Here is a 16,396-nt window from a genome sequence, read left to right as displayed (position 1 = left end):
AGTGCCATCCTCTCGCTATGCCTTGCTCTTTTGGGCAATTGTGTTTGAATGTTTAAGCCTCGGCTCAGGTTAGTACAGGGATAATGGGCACATTCCCTGTAGGGGGCAAGTGAGAGATTTCCCAAGGAGAAGAGGAATATTGGAAGACGAGTTCTACTGTAACGCTGTGACAACCCCTTTGGAACCCAAGAGTGCTGGTGGGACAGCCTGATACCCTTCAAGGCAGTTCTGATCATCCCAGTGTGAGATGAGGAAAATGGGCTCAGAGAGGTAAAGTAACTTGCCCAGGGACACAGAGCAGGTCTGGGGCGACTTAGCTGTCAGTGCTCTCCTTCTGTCACGCATGAGTCTCATCCCTGTGAAAGGGAAGTAGCTTGGTCTCCTCCGGGGTGTGGCAGAGGATGAAGGGCCTTGCAAACTTTTTCTCAGCACACTTTATAGAAATTAGGGAGCGACCTGGTCTGAGTAAGTTCAAGTGTTGAGAAATCCTCCATTCTAAGAACAAAGTGAGCCTCATTTAAAAACCAGAGCTCCTATTCTGCCTAAGAGAGGAGGAAAACTTCACCTAATATGATGTGCTGGTGTTACGTAGCTTGGGGCTGAGGGGTTGGGAGGGAAGGCCTGTGCCCCAGGTAACCTCTTTCTAAACAAGAAATCTCATTTCAAGTTTCCACTGCCTGCTTGCCAGACGATTAGTATATACTAGCCAGCCCATAGATCCATTTTCTGCTGAAAGCAGGCATTCTGATCTTAACCAAAATTATCTGATGTGGGGGACTGTTTGGGAAGTTTTGCTTTAAATTCCAGAACACCACTCATTTGTTCTCCATTGCATTCACTTCACTAAGATGTCTGATGATCACACACACACACACACACACACACACACACACTCCTGCTTATGCACTTTAGCCATATGGACCAGCCAGCTCTTACTCCATCCCTGGAACCCATTACGTTGCGTGCACAGCCATGAGTGGTGGAAGATGCCCCTTCTTTTACACACTCCAAGCAATGCCATATGATGCATGGGTCAGCAGTGTTGGCAAATGGCCCTCCCTCCCCATCATAGGACATTCTGAGTAGCAAGCCAGCAAGGGGACAAGAGTCAAGGTTCCCAAACTGCTGTGTCTAATCTATTACCTGCCCTATTGCTCTGCCACGATCCCTGCCTTCATTTTAGGTCTCTTAATTATTAGATAGCAAGCACCCCAATATTTGCTATGTCCCATATACCACTCAAATCACTTCTTGTATTATATAATTTCCACAACAGACCCACCAGGTAGGTAATATTAACTTCCACTTTTTAAATGAGAAAACTTGAACACATAAGAAGCTTGTCTGAGATCACATGGCAAATAAGTGGCTGAATTAGAACTTGAACGCCAAATAGTCTGAGCGCAAAGCCCAATTTTTCAATCATTTTGGTAAAATTTTTGTCTTTTTTAAAATATATTTTTTATTGTTGATAGTATTACAGATATCTTTCATTTCCCCCTGACTGTTTGTCTTTTGAACCATTTGGTGAATTTTCAGAGCCAGATTTTTTCTTTTGTCCTTTCTCCCTCACAGCCACATCTGCTCTCATATCAAAAGTGCCATCTTCTATCCTTGAAGGCCCCAAGACAGCCCACCTACATGAGCAGAGGGCTCTACTTTCTCACCGACAGGAAGGCACCTGCAAAGGCCACGTGGCCTGCAGGTGCCATCTGAGCCGGGGGGTGGGGTGAGGGGTGGGGAGCCGCAGGTGGACAGAATCTAGAGAGCGAGCCTGCACTTTCTGTTGCTGGCCTCTGGCCCAAGAGCTTTGCCACACCCTTGCTGCGCTGGCCAGAATTGTCAGCGTGGACACAAGCACTGGTCTGGGCAACAGCTTCTCTGGAGTAACTTGGCACATTTTCTTCTTATCCCTGCTTCACTACCACTGCAGGCCTGGCAAGTGCAGATGCTGTTGCAGTGCCCACTGGCCAACATGTTCACAGATGAGGCTGTGGGCCATCAAGTGGCCACTGCCCGGTATCCTCTATAGGAATGACCCCCAAAGTGGGACCCAGAGCCTCTGCCCTTTCCACACAGCACCATCCTGCTGGCAAAGGTCAGTGCCCGGTGTCCTGGCAGGCACCTATATCACAAGGACAATGCCAGCTTCCTGTAATACTCAGGGTCTCTCCCCAAATCACCTCTAATAATTTATCTCTAAAATATTAGAGATAATTTAATTTCTATTTGAAACGAGTTTTCTGGTCTGTGGGAGACCAGAGGTTCTCTGGTCTAGAGTCGGGGCCATAATTTGATTAGAGGGGGAAGGCGGAGTACCGAGTGCATGCCCCCAGCTTGTAGAAAAGAAGCTTTAGGACATTTGAGTGGAACACTGAAGTCCACAGCCCCGAGTCACGAGGAAATCGTTTCCATTGCATTGGGGTGAGCAGGAGGAAGACACTCAGTGGGAAGGGTTTCCTGTCTGTGGAGTGCACATTCTTCTCTAGGAGGTCAGCACTTCTCAGGAGCAGGGCTGCTGGGGGTGAGGGGGGCTTGCCACCAACCAGAGGGGGGCACTGATGTGAGGTGCCTGTGAAAACTGGCACACTGTGAATGCTCACCTAGAAGGGAAGATGTGAGTTTGATTTGAACCTGTAGATAACTCCGTGTTGGCCCACTAGGGCTGCTATAACGAAGTACCATACACTGGGTGGCTTACAAACAATAATTTATTTTCCATCGTTCTAGAGGCTGGGACGTCCAAGATCAAGGTGCTAGCAGGTTTGGTGTCTGGTAAGGAACTGCTCCCTGGTTCACCGAGGGCTGTCTTCTCGCTACAATCACACATGGCGGAAGGCAAGAGGGCGCTCTTTGGGGCCTCTTCCTTTAAGTGCCTATCCTATTCATGAGGGTCCCATCCTCAAGGCCTAATCACCTCCCCAAGGCCCCGCTTCCAAATACCACTGCGCTGGGCTTTAGCATTTAACATGCATTTTGGGGATATACATTCATCTATAGAAAACTATCTTTTAAAAACATCAAACTTGTATTGAAAAGCAGTGAGTTCACAACTAAGTATGATTTTGCTGATCTTTTCATTTAAAGTGTTAATAAATCCATCTTATCACTTTTCACGCTACTGATTCAATCAATCAACGTAGGTTTAAAGATGAATTAACACTAAAATGCAATAGAAATGTGTTTTGAATTCAAGATAACGGTCTGATTTACTTTATCACACTTTGAACCCGCCATCAAGGTTTTTCTGCTGTGGTCCACGTGTTGTGTTTCTGCACCTGGACACTGACGTGCAGCTGACACTGGAGGACAAGCAAGGGGCTGCCTCCTGAGCAGCTTGGAGGCAGGGGCCTGGCAGAAGTCACGGGCCATCGACCGGGGCCTGAGGGGTTCACTGGAACCGTGATGTGCTCTGGGTAAGCTTTGTAGGGTGACTTTCCTAACAGAGCCAGCAAGAGACACTGTTTCTGCTCCCCTGCACAATGCTGCTCAAGAAGATTGAACAAGAAGGACCCTAAAAACCCAGATTTCGGATTTTTCTCAAAGGCAACAGTCCTCCAACCTCTCTGGAATCAAATAAATCTGGCCCCTGTCATCTCCTCAGGAGTCCAAGTCCCCAAACGAGCCCCTGGAGACACTTCTTCCTTCCCAAAGTCCTCAGGGGCCAGGCCAGGGAAGACTTCTGGTCTCTATTTGGTGGGAAGGAGGAGGAGGGAAAGAGAGCTCCACTCCTCCCGAACAAAACAAATCACCCACGCTATGGGAAACCCTAACCCGAGAAACAAGACTTGGCTGGAAGCTCATAAAGACGGATTCTTCTTGTGGACTAGAAATGCAAAACACTTGTTAAATTAATCGAGAGTCAAAGCCACTCCTTGGGCAATGATTAAGCTGAGAGTCAGAGCAAGGATGGGTGGGGAGGCCTTGATCGCCAGGGGCACTAAGGACTCTTAATGCCTTTCTCAGAGTCCTCCCACGATGCCCCCATGCAATCCCCAGGAAGCAGTGAGGCAACCCGCTTCTCATGGCAGAAACGGGATTCAAGACAGAGCTGGGGTTGTCTGGAAACCAAGGGAGCAAAACCAGTATAGGGGGTTCATAATCTGAGGTGAATGAGCCTCCAGAGAAAACGCAAATAAAATAAAGTAAAATAAAATAAAAATGGACATAACATGTTTCTGGAGGCAGGTCCCATTGATGGCATGGAATTCTCTAAAAAGGTTAAGATCCACCAGTGTAGATGACGGCATATAGTACTTAGCAACTATCCAGAACAAAGTAATTTTTGGGGCGAGGAGAGGAATTACCGGATGGATGTAATTATTATAAAATTACCTCATCTGGAGACAGGATGCTGCTTTCCACAGCTGCATGCCATCACTTGGTGGAAAATGAAAATGTCCCTGGACCGGCATTACTTTTTCCACAGAATGAAACAGGCAAGTGATCTGCAGTCAGACTTCAAAACCGTAAATTTAAAACGTGTCTTGAGATTAGCCCTTTTGGTCTTCTGGGTTCCCTCGGTTGCATAGGACAGCTCTGGGTAGTTGAGAACATGGGCCCAATAGGCTCTTACCCAGATTCCCAAACCCCAAAACAATAGTCATCGCTCTTCTGTGAGAGGTAAAGACCGTTTCTGTAGGACTTCGGTTGAAAAGACCTGTGGCAGGTCCGCATAAAGCCCCATTGACCCCAACCTGGGGGAGGGGAGAGGAGGAACACACAACATAAATATAGGGTGTTCCCCCCAAAAATGTATACACACACTTTGAATAATTATAAAGGCAGTGTTTATTAAAATACATTTCATTTTCAAAATCGAGCTATCAGCTGTTAGAGTATGTATTGGGGGGGACACCCTGTATGTACCTTCCTGAAACTGCCCTGCTCTCCAAGTCATCGCAAGCAGATCTAGAACACGCAGCCACCACGCAGGCAACAGGACCGCAGAAGCCACGGGAACCATGATCCCGGGTCCCTTACCCTCCCAGCCGACACACTGAGAAAGGCCGTCAAGGTTTGTGTACTTTAGAAAAAAAGGTGCTTTTGTAAGTCTAAAGGTATTATTAAGTTCCAGACTGTGCGACCCATTCCAAAAACCACGCCTCCTGGTGAAACGGAATGGAACGGGAAAACAAAGAGACAAATCAAACCTGGACACACAGCTTTGTGTAGAAGAGGGAAGACTCACATTCCACGCACAGGAGGACGTGAGAAGGCTGACCTGTGGTCTGTGGCCGCAGAGGAGTCCACTGCAGAGTAGGCGCTCTGGCAAGGGCGACCCTCAACAGGGCTGCTATCAACAGGGCAGCTCCAAATTCGGGTCTTAAATAGCAGCCGCTTCCTTTGAGTACAAAAGAGTAAGGTCTGGACCGGTGCCCATGGGCCACTTGGAAAAGAAAGGGGTAGAGTGTGTATGTGTAGAGGAATCCTCCCCACCAACCCCCTAAAAATCAGGAGTCGGATTCTTTGTTGCTCACAAGCATTGTGAAAAAGTGGGGTGAGCCATCAAGACCCTGGGCTGGGGAGAAGTCTGATTTTCCTTAGCAGATGCGGACACCTGGCCTCACCTCACCTCTCCCCCAAGCTGCCAGCCTCAGTACAAACACAGCCGGCTTTCCAGAGCTCGGCTGTCCGGGTGCCAAACTCAGGAAGCCATTTCACTTCACCGCCCCAGCTGCTGGTTCAGCCCAACAACGAAGGCCACAGTTTCTGGGAAAAGCAGCAGGTTGGTTGGGAGGGGCTTTGCCACCCCCAAGCCCACTAGTCCACACCCTGCCCAGACCCAGAGTCTCTGCCTCCAGTTTTATTTTCAGAAGTGGGACACCCCCCCCTCTCCACCTCCCCGCCTCCCCCGCACCCCCCAAACGCATAGCCACACATGAAATGGAGTCAGCGCCCAATCCAGAATGCGTGTGGATTGGATTGAGAGTGTGCTCGGGGCTAACCTGTGGTCTGCTCTACTACACTTTTTTAGGAAATTGCTCCCACCTTCTCCGTCGCCTCGATCTACTTTCCACTGTGAACAACAATAGCTACAGGAAGTTTACTCTGCCTCCAGTGCTAAGAGCATCACACACATTCTCTTATTTCACCCCTCCCACAAGGGGCAGGCACCAGCTCCATCTGGTGATGGGTAAATCCAATCCAGAGCGGGTGCTCCAACCGCTAGCCTGTACTACCACAATGGCTGAGGGCGACGGAAACAGAGAACCCCAAACAGAGAGACCCCACTCAGGGGGAGCAGCCGAATTGTGAGGTTAACAGGAAAGAGACGTAGAATCAGGCCCCAGAGGTAAAAGTCCCCGGCTCTGAGGACAAGAAATAATACTCATAGTACATCCCACTGCCTGCCTCTACTTGGGGTTGTGTGGGAAAGCCCTCTTGCTTTAGGCAGTGGGGAAGGGGTTAGTTTCACAGACTGAGCTTGAGACCATTTGCTCCAACCCATTGGTTTTACAGATGAGGAAACTGAGGCCTGGGGCACAGAAATGACCTGCCCAAGACTTCAAAGTGTGTGTGGGACGCAGCTGGACTAACACCCAGTCTCTGAATTTCTATCCGGTCTCTGCTCATGCTTCTCAGAAGCCTCCGTGAGGTCCAAGGCAGCACCATTTCTTGGGAAAGAGAAGTCCCCAGCTAGTCCCACCAAGGAGGATGGATAAGAAGTGAAAGGCAGTGAACAAAGGGGCAGAGTGAGGTGTGAGATAGGAACGGAGCCTTCTCAATGCAGGCTTAGGATTTGGGGGGAGGGGGTGGGGAATAGACCAGGAAGACAGGTTCCTGGCCTGACCCTAGCCTTGGTTCCCCCCCCCCCCCTTATAGCTTGAGAGTTCACCACTCTCACAGTAACTTGTTTTCCCTTGCAACCTTTTTTGGGGGATGGGTAGACAGGGAGGTCTGAAGGAAACGGAGAAACAAATGAAATAGAGCTGGGAAGTTAGGGTTCCGGGGGCACTGGAAGAACAGACTGATTGCTGCTTGGGGGAGGGCCGGCAGCGCAGGCAGTCACTGGGGGTCCCTCAGGGATGAAAGTGGGGGCCAGGGAAGGGGCACCCCCCATGCCTACCCCGCCCCGATCATCCCACTGCCACTGACGGCTTCTTCTCTCTGGACCCCTGCTACACCACCTTCCTCAGCATCCTCTGTTCAGTAGGTGCTGGTGGCACCCTGGCCTCAAAACTCCCGCTGTCCAAGGCCCACATCAGGTTCCCAATTCCAAGTTTATAAATTCCTTCTCTCAAGAGAGAAAGGAAAGTGCTGACATCATAACAATCCAAGCAGTTCCCTTACACCACAGGCTCCCTTAAAAGATGGCTCAGAGCTTGTTCCCACCCTTCTTCCACTCCCACTCGGTTGGGTATGGAAGGTTGGGATGGAGAGTGCACTGGACCTGAAGCCAACCAGATCTGCTTTCAAACTGCGTTCTGACGCTGTCCTGCCACATGACCCTGGATACGTCACTTAACCTCTCTGGGAACCAGTTTCCTGCCCATCTGCCCATCAGTAAAATGGGGATAATGCTTGCTGCTCTGGCTGTACAAGACGGCTTGAACTTGCAGACTATAAAGTGCTTGCTTCACAAGTGAATCGCCGTGTTCCTTTATTCCATCATCTCCTAGGGGATGAGGACTTCATCTCTACAGGGACCTTGATACTACCAAACAATAAATTCAGAAAAACACAGCTAACCCTGAACCCGCCCCCTCCCTCTGCACCAGCCTATGACCAGGTCCCCCTTGCTGGTTTTGTGATGGAGACGGAAGCACGGGGCTGGAGGAAGGGACCCAGGGGGTTGCAGTATTGGTTGTCTCTGTGGTCCTGGGCAAATCACCCCCTCTCGGGTTCTCTGCTTTCTCACTGTGAATAAGAGGGCTGGTCTGGATAATCTCTAAAGGCATTCCTAGTTCTAAACCCAACCATTACCAGAGAGAGTCATTTCTGTTTCAGAGGACATAGCTGCCCAGGCAGGGGCAGCTCTGAACATGGGTGGGGTGGCAGGCTGGAGACAGGAAGAGGCTGGGCAGATACGAGTGGCCCTGGGAGCCCCTCATCAGGCTCCTGCATGTGCAGAGGGGGTGCGGAGGTACATGTAGTCAGTGGTCCCCCCCAGCCCCAAACCCTGATGCAGCCTAGGCAGGTGGCTGAGGACTTACCAGCAGACTGGTAGGGGAGAGACTGTGCGAGGGAGCGGAGAGGAAAACTCCCTAGAGGACAAGGGTGGGGCAGGGCCGGCCCGCCTTCTGACATTCTTTTTTGGTGCCAGGAGTTGGTGAGAGGAGGGAGCCAAGCCTGGCAGCTAGCAGGCTGGCTGCTGGGAACACCAAGAAGGGGAGGTGCCCACCGCAGGAGGGTCCCCTTAATGGCCAAGGGTTGGGCAGGGGCACACCTATGTGCCATCCACACTAGTGCATGTGTTGGATGTGGTGACTTGAAAATATATTTTTACTGATTTCAGAGAGGAAGGGAGAAGGAGAGAGAGAGAGACAGAAACAACGATGAGAGAGAATCATTGATCGGCTGCCTCCTGCACGCCCCCTACTTGGGAATCCAAGCCCCCTGACCGGGAATCGAACTGTGACCTCCTGGTTCAAAGGTTGGGCGGATGTGGTGACTCTTGCAAGGACAGTTCCCTCTCTTACCTGGTCGGCTCCGGAGAGAGGACTGAACCTCAGGAGATTTGCCCCCCCCCCCCCCCCCCCCCCCCCCGGTTCATGGGAACCCCAGTGACCAGTTCCAGGGGAATAAGTACATTTTGTTTTGTTACAAGCCTCGAGAGGCACGCCCTGTATTCACAGACAGCTCTCCCGAGAGTGGCGCAGGGGCTGTCTTTCCAAACTCCTGGCTGCAGAGGAGCAAATACTGTCCATCTGTGTGCAGGGATGTGGCCCTCAGAACCTATTCCCCCCACCCCCCTCCCGCTTAGGTCTCTGGGTGGTCCCTTAATCCCCAAGGGAAGGTGTGGAGGGGACACTCCCTTTTTCCGATGCCTCCCCCAGGCTTCCCCGAGGGCAGCCAGCGCGGGAGTCCTGGAGCGGCTGGCCCCGCGTCCATCCGCTCCGGTGGAGGTGCGCTCCCGGAGGCCCCACCTGGCCGCCCAGGGGCCTGGGGAGGGGGGAAGCGGGGGACAAGGCGGAGACCTTGGGGCCGGCACCTGATCTCTCCCGGAAATGGAGAAACTCAAGACTCCACGGAGGCTCATCCCACTAAAAGCGCCCGAGGGCCTCTGCCCCTCCTCTGCCCAACTCTCCCAGAATTCTCCCCAGTCAGATACTTATCGCCCCTGAAAAAAAAAAAAAAAATCAAGACAAGCTAGTCTTTCAGGTAGTTTCGAGGGAGCCTGGGCTTTCTCACGGCGGCTCAGAACCAAAGTTGGAGAATGGTTGTGGGGCAGTGGTGGGGCGGCCGAAGGTTCCTCTTGGAGGGTGGAGGGGGGTGGTCCGGACTCCAACTTTGGGACGGGGTCCCGGCCACCGACGGCCGCGCGCCCCTCCTCTCGCGTGTAAAGTGCCCACAGCCCTTGGCGGAGCGCCCCCGCGCCCCCTGAGACCCTTGAGCGCCCGCGCCCTCCCCGCTCGCGGCTCTGCTACTTGTGAGACCCCACCCCGGGCGCGAACTGCGCTGCCCGCCGAGGTCTTCTTTGGCCCCGGTCTTGAGTCCCCAGGAAAGGGGTGCTCCGTTTCTTCCCACCCCCTGCACTCGGAGGGGCAGGCACACACCCCGACACACACCCCAGCCCACACCCCTGGCGAAGGAGAGGCCGGGGGCTGGGGGGCTGGTCTCCACGCCCCAGCTCACCGCGCCCCCCGCGTCCCCTCCGCCTGCCCGGCTTCGGAGAGCCCCCCCAACAAACGTGCCCGCCCCGCCCGTCTCCGGACTCCGCCGAGCAGCCAGCTGGTGGCCGCAGGACCCTTTCTCCTCGGCCCCGAGCCTACCCGACGGGCAGTGCCAGTTACCGACACCCTCGACCACGGAGAGGGTCCGGGGGGGGGGGGGCAGACAGGTGCCCCCGGAGAGGAGCGCGCGGCTGTCCCGCTCACTCACCCAGAAGACGAAATTAAAGCCGAAGAGCAGGTATTTGATGCACTTGGTGCCTCCTTTGACCGGCATGGCGAGGGCTGCACGGGCCTGGGCTGCACTGGTCTGGGACGGGGGCGCGCGGCCGGAACGGGCAGGACCAGGTCAGGAGCGAGGAGCGGGCGGCGGCGGGCTGGCCTCCGGGCTGCACTTTTAAAAAGTACCACTCCTTACCGTGCGCGGCGGCCGCGGTGCGCATGTGCCGTGGACCTCGCCCCCGCCCCCGCTCGGCCCCACCTGCCCCGCCCCCGCCCAAGGCCCGCCCCCGCCCAGGTTCCGGGGATTCGGGCTCCAACAGTCCCCCCGACCCGCCCTTCCCTCTTTCCCCGCACGGTCTCCGGCTCAGCCCGCTCCCCCGCCACCTCTCTGGACCCCCAGCCCCTGCTGCTTCTACCTGAGTTATGTGGGAGCCTCACCTCGCCCTGTAGGGTCTGGCCTTCCCGCGGGAGCCTCCACTTTGGGAGACCTTCCCCCAGGCAGGTCGTCGGGGTAGAGTGCCGCCCCCCGAGGCCGGCTGTCCGCACGCCGAGGGCACCTCTGGTTTCGGCCTCGATCCGAAGGGAAGCTGCCAGGCTTTATTTCCCCAGCGGCCGCTCCTTGAAAACCTGCCCTGGTGGATCACGCTCGTGTTTGGCACCTCTCGTGGAGCAGGAGGAGTTAGAAGCGCTGTAGGCCAGGTGGGAAGAGAGGTCGGCGGTTTGTGGAAGTAATTCTCCAGTGCCCGTCACCGAAGAGTAACGAGGCAGAGGACCGGGCAGTCCGGGGGGCGCTTCCTGGACTTGCGGCTTGGTTCCCCAAGAGGGTTGCAGCTGGGCTTCTGCTCTGGCCTCTGACTCCACGGCACCCTCGCCCTGGCCCTTAGGACTTTGCCCAGTGCTACCTCTTTAACGCTCCGGATGCGGAGTTCGGAGCATGTTTCCCCTCTGCTCAGAAGCTTTCTGCCTCCCCACATTCAGTGATCGAAGTTGAAATTTCTTAGCTTGCATCGGTAAAGGAATGCTCTGCTCCACCTGGCACCCCACACCGGCACCCAGCTCTGCGTGCGCCCCTCTTCTTCTGTGGCTTCTCATTTCTTTCTAGTTTCTCAACCAAAAAGAGGAGATTCTTCCTTCTTTTGAAGTCCTCAAACCCCTTGTTATTTTTTTCAAAATGAAGTTCCCTTTAGTGTTCTTTTATTTATTTATTATTATTACAAAAGCAAAACCCACTCATTACAGAAACATCAGACAGTATCAACAAGCAAGCAATTCACCCACCAGAAAAAGCCAGTGTTAGCATTTCGTAGCTCTTATTTAGTTGTTTATTTTCACTGCAAATTAGTCTTTCTTACTTATTCAAAACACTTTTCACTATCTACTTATGGGGGCCCATTATTAGGAACAGGAAGGAGCGGGTCCTGTTTTTGCCCTCCAGGAGTTCTGAATCCACTTGGGGAGGGATTCAGGCAGCCTGACAAGGGGATCAGAGTGCTGTGTGTGCGCACATGTGTGTGTGTGTGCATGTGTGCGTGTGCGTGTGTGTGTGTGTGTGTGTGTGTGTGAAAGAGAGAGAGAGAGATGGTGGGGGTGGGGATGTTAAAAGGAGGGGCCTCTCGCCCAGACTTGAAAGCAGTGCTCCAGAACCACAGGGAAAGTTGTTGCAGGCCCAGAGAATCCTGGGTAAAGCCTGGGGCTGGAGCTCACAGCGTGGGGAGGTGTATGGGGAGGTAAAGGTGGGGACCAAGCAAGGAGTAGGGTGCAGAGGAGCCTCCTGGTTCTGGGCTTTGCATTTTGAGGTGAGGGGCCCCTAAAGGGTTTAAGGGGCTGTGTGATTTAGTTCAATCCCTACCTGTACCTTAGGTAGTGGGTGGAGGAGGGCAGGAGGGGCAGGCAGTTGTCCCACTGAGGGTAAGGACCATTGTTTGTATGTTTAGGACTTGGCTCAGAGCTTTGGTGAGTTAGACTGAAAGTTGAGGTGTGGCACTTGGGGACCAACAATCTGGTGATGGGAGGGAAGCAGCAGGAGATGACAGGGGAGCTGAGGACTGTGTAGAGATCAGTTAGGAGGCCATTGAATGGTGAGAAACATAGAGAAATGAGCTAAAGTGGGGCAATGGGGTGAGACCAGAGAGAATGCAGCAAAACCAGAGAGGGGACAAGAGATATCGCAGCTGGAGCAGCAGGAAGCAGATTGTGAACTTGGCTCATTTTTGCTTACTCTAACGTTTCTTGAGCACCTGCTATGTTTCATTTACTGTACGGTATGCTGAGATGAAACGACCTCTAACCTGCATGTGGAGCCCATGAAATCTTTGCTCCAGGTGATGTTGCCCAGGTACAGGTAGAGGCACAGGTTGTGTCCCCCCAACTCTGCCTGAGTCTGGAGAGAGGCTTCCCAGTGCAGGGGACATGCAGCAACTGACTCTGGAGAGCAAGTCCAGGAGGGAATTCAAGGCAGAGGGAACCTGTGTAAAGGCTCAGAGCATGAAACCACAGGCCGCTGGCCGTGCCCGGAAACTACCAGTAGTGGGTGAGCCTGAAAACAAAGGAGAAGGAGGAGCGAGCAGAGACAACGGGGTTGCCCAATGCCAAGAGCAGTGAAGCAAAGGAATTTTGGTAATGCTTTACCCAAGCCAGTGTTCATGAGGAAGGTTGGGACACACAAATATGTGAGGTACGTGGGTGGTGGAAAAGCAGACAATGTTCCATTGTGCTGGACATCAGAGTTCACCCATCTTGGGAGAACAGGTCTAAGGAAAGAAAATACTTTATCCTTTTATATTCTATTTGCCTCTCTCCTCCATTAACAAGCACAGTTGGGAGGAATTTAGTAGATGTTTAAGCTTATAATAGAAATGACACCTTAGGGTAATTGTGAGTATTGAATAAGGTAATCCACAGCTGGGCTTAATAAAGTGCCTGCCCCAGAAATGCTCAAGGAATGTTGGCTGTTGTTACTGTTACTATTATTATTTAAACCCAAGAAACAATGGTGTGTGTGTGTGTGTGTGTGTGCTATAGTGAAAGACCACATTTCCTACAATCAAAGGGGTCCTTGTAGTGTGAGTGAGGAATCTGAGCTCTGTTCTTGATCAGACCATTTTATTTATTTGGACAAGTCACTTGCTCTCTCTGGGCCTCAGTCTCCTCACCTGTACCACGAGCACTTTGGATTAGATGTTCTCTCCATTCTGACGTTCTCCAGTGCAATAGCCTTGGAGCCAAAGTGTGTTTGTGACAGGCTGTTTAGTTCTACAGGCAACCGGGAAAAGGAGAGAATGGAAAGAATATGGTTTGCGTTAACTGGAAGGGGAAAATCTGGGTAAGCCCCTGAGTCAGAGATCACATGGAGACATGAGGCCTTCCAGACTTTGTGGTGCTAGGAAGGGGAAAACTTTCCTTCTTTCCTTAGGGCATCTTGTTTCTGGGAAAAACCCTGGTTCAGGATGAAGGTCCACTTTGGCTCTTGAACCCCCCCTGGTGGTAAGATTTGAACATTCAGGGGCCTGGCGAGCTAATGATCCCTCACCCCCCCCATATCCCTGCTCATCCCTGCAGTGTGGGAGGCCAATAGGCAGGACTCACACCCTCACAGGCCACTAAGGTACACAAGTGGCCACATGGAGGCTTGTTTTCTCCTTGATGCTGCTGTAGCTTTGAATCCTGCTGACCATCCCTTCTTTCCAGACACTTCTCCCTCAGTGTCTCTGGTGCACTCCTTTGGTTCACTCCCTTTACTTCCAGAAACTTTACTGCTCCTCTTACTGAGGTCAAAATGCCACCACTTCATGAAGCTATTCTTCATACCAGTCTTTCCATCCATATCTTGATGACTCTATCATGTGTGACTCATTGAACTCCATCATGTTCTTTGTGTGTGCACAGTTTGGTGGTGAGCTCCTCTAGAGTTCACTTGCATTTTAAAAACGTTATTTATTTGAGAGAAAGAGAGAGAGAAATTTGTTCCACTTATTTATGCATTCATTGATTGATTTTTGTATGTGCCCTGACCAGGCAGGGATTGAGCATATCGGGACAATGCTCTAACCCAGTGGTCGGCAAACCGCGGCTCGCGAGCCACATGCGGCTCTTTGGCCCCTTGAGTTTTTAGCAAAGGCCAGCTTAGGAGTACCCTAATTAAGTTAATAACAGTGTACCTACCTATATAGTTTAAGTTTAAAAAATTTGGCTCTCAAAAGAAACTTCAATCGTTGTACTGCTGATATTTAGCTCTGTTGACTAATGAGTTTGCCGACCACTGCTCTAACCAGCTGAGCTACCCAGCCAGGGCTGAATTTGATTCTGAGTTCTCCATAGCACCCAGTCCCTTGCTGGCCTGGAGTAGGCCCTTTGTAAACATGTGTGGGAAAAATGCAGGGGAGTGGGCCTTCCTCAGGCTCTAGTCCTCTGCCCTGTGTGCCCCCTCTCAGCTCTCTCACTGAGCACCCATCCCCGCTTCTTCCTCTCACCATTCCCCCCCCCCCCCTTAGAGCTGACCTCTCCCTAGACTTGTCATGATATCCGAGAGCCTGTTGGCATGTCCACTTCAATGCCTCCCCCTAAATATGCCCAGATCTGCAAAGGTGTTACCTTACACAGCCAACGGGATTTTGTACGTGTGATCAAGTGAAGGATCTTGAGATGGGTTGTTATCCTGGATCATTCTTGTGGGCCCAATATCATTATGAGTCCTTATAAGAAGACGCAGGAGGGTCAGAGCCAGAGAAGGAGAGGTGAGGGTGGAAGCAGAGATCGAGTGACGTGAGGCCACGTACCAAGGAACACAGGCAGCTTCCAGAAACTGGGAACAACAAGGAGATGGATTCTCCCTATAGCTGCCAGAAGTAACAAACGTACCCTGATGACTCATTTTAGACCCCTTACCCTCAGAACTGTAAAATAATGTTATTTTAAGCCACTAAATTTGTGGTAATTTGTTACAGAAGCAACAGAAAACTAATATATTTATCTCAAAATAAACGTCAAGATCAGAATTCATCATCTCCGAGGGTCTTCCTATGCCAGAAGCCGACTTCCTTTCTCCTTAGCCTCCCCCCTTCTCCTATCAGGCAGCACCGAAACCTCAGTTCAGACTCCTCTTCCAGCTCCCACACCTGCTTAGAGAATGTGCCTCTTGCTTCCTCATAGCTCTCCTATCTGCTGGGAGGGTCCACAGAGGCTGTTAATGTGAAGATAAGGAAGCAGGAGATAGTGATTTAGTGGCAAAGATCAGATCTCAGGTCTTCTGATTCCAGAACCCTGCTGGGTTCTCAGCGTTCATTCCTCCTGCCTCCACCCAGGATGGGGACCATGCCTTTGAAACGCTTTCTCAGCTCAAGCAATTATCCTGCCCTCCCTCCAATTTCCCGGTGGTTCACCTGTCCAATCTGCACACACCGCACGTTTGACTGTCTCCTCATGGCATTGGCTTGGGCTGCTCTACTCTCGCCCACCCTTCTTTTCATTGCATGTGTAGGGGAGCTCTACAAGTATTGCAATATGCCTCCAGCATAAAGGTGTCTGGGGAATGTGAGAGTCTCTCTTTAATCTTCTGTGACTGTTTAACTCTCTGGAGGCTCAAGTTTGGCTGACTACCCCAAAAGCCAGAATATCACCCAAAGACAAATGTCAGGCCCCAGAAAGGAGGTCAATGAAGGTATAGAGTGTGGATTACTGCCTGATATTATTGGTTAACTTAGAAATGCCTTTTTCTTTCTGGTGATCTGTGTAACTACCCACCATAGGCTTTTACTATTAACTTCCTATAAAATAGAGACCTTGTCGTGGGAGGGTGTGGATTTCTCCCTAGCCGGCCACCACTGAGAACAAGCAGCTGCTTTGCCTGTGTATGTAAGTTTCTCCTAGTAAAGCTCTTAAGAATTTGAATAAGGCCACATGTCAGTTCTTTGGAATTGACCCTGAATTTAGACTTGGGGCTTCTCCCCAACAGCACTCAACATACATATAAGGCCAACGTGGAGACCACCGATGTTTAGCGTGGAGATTATGAAGATTTCATGGAGAGGTGGATGAGGTCCGACAGGTCCCATGCCGGAGAACACCATCCCTTTTTGGATATCTCTCTTTTGTAACTTCTATTCTGTGGCAGCCACTCCTGCCTTGTCCCCTGCCCCCAGCCCAGCCTCTGCCAGCCTCCTGGTCCCTGCTCTCCTGTCCATGTGGAGTAATGTAGCCCTCACTAGGCCATTTCCAGTTTATATCCTTCACCTCCTACCCCCTCAGCTTAGCAAAACAAATCATAGTTCTCTCAGGATCTGTTTTCTTTAGAAGACTGGGAACAGGGAGGTGTTGTAAGTAACTAATATATAATATTGTCGATG

At 51.8% G+C, this 16,396-nt stretch overlaps 1 protein-coding gene across 2 annotated transcripts in view; it reads right to left on the bottom strand.

Annotated features, from left to right (window-relative positions):
• The window catches only part of CD9 (CD9 molecule), a 33,057-nt gene extending 22,795 nt beyond the window's left edge, over window positions 1-10,262 (bottom strand). Inside the window, exon 1 of one of the 2 annotated variants that reach the window (XM_079774951.1) lies at window positions 10,045-10,262. In XM_079774951.1, coding sequence (XP_079631077.1) covers window positions 10,045-10,110 — 66 coding nt within the window. In that variant the 5' untranslated portion in view covers window positions 10,111-10,262. The remainder of the gene's footprint in view (window positions 1-10,044) is intronic. The other variant, XM_079774950.1, reaches the window with a different exon arrangement.
• Window positions 10,263-16,396: the final 6,134 nt, after the last annotated feature.

Source organism: Cnephaeus nilssonii (genome assembly GCF_951640355.1).
Source record: "Cnephaeus nilssonii genome assembly, chromosome: 6".
Taxonomy (NCBI): Eukaryota; Metazoa; Chordata; class Mammalia; order Chiroptera; family Vespertilionidae; genus Cnephaeus; species Cnephaeus nilssonii.
The sequence above is the reverse complement of the archived record's forward strand: the minus strand, read 5'-3'. Positions and strand labels throughout refer to the sequence as shown.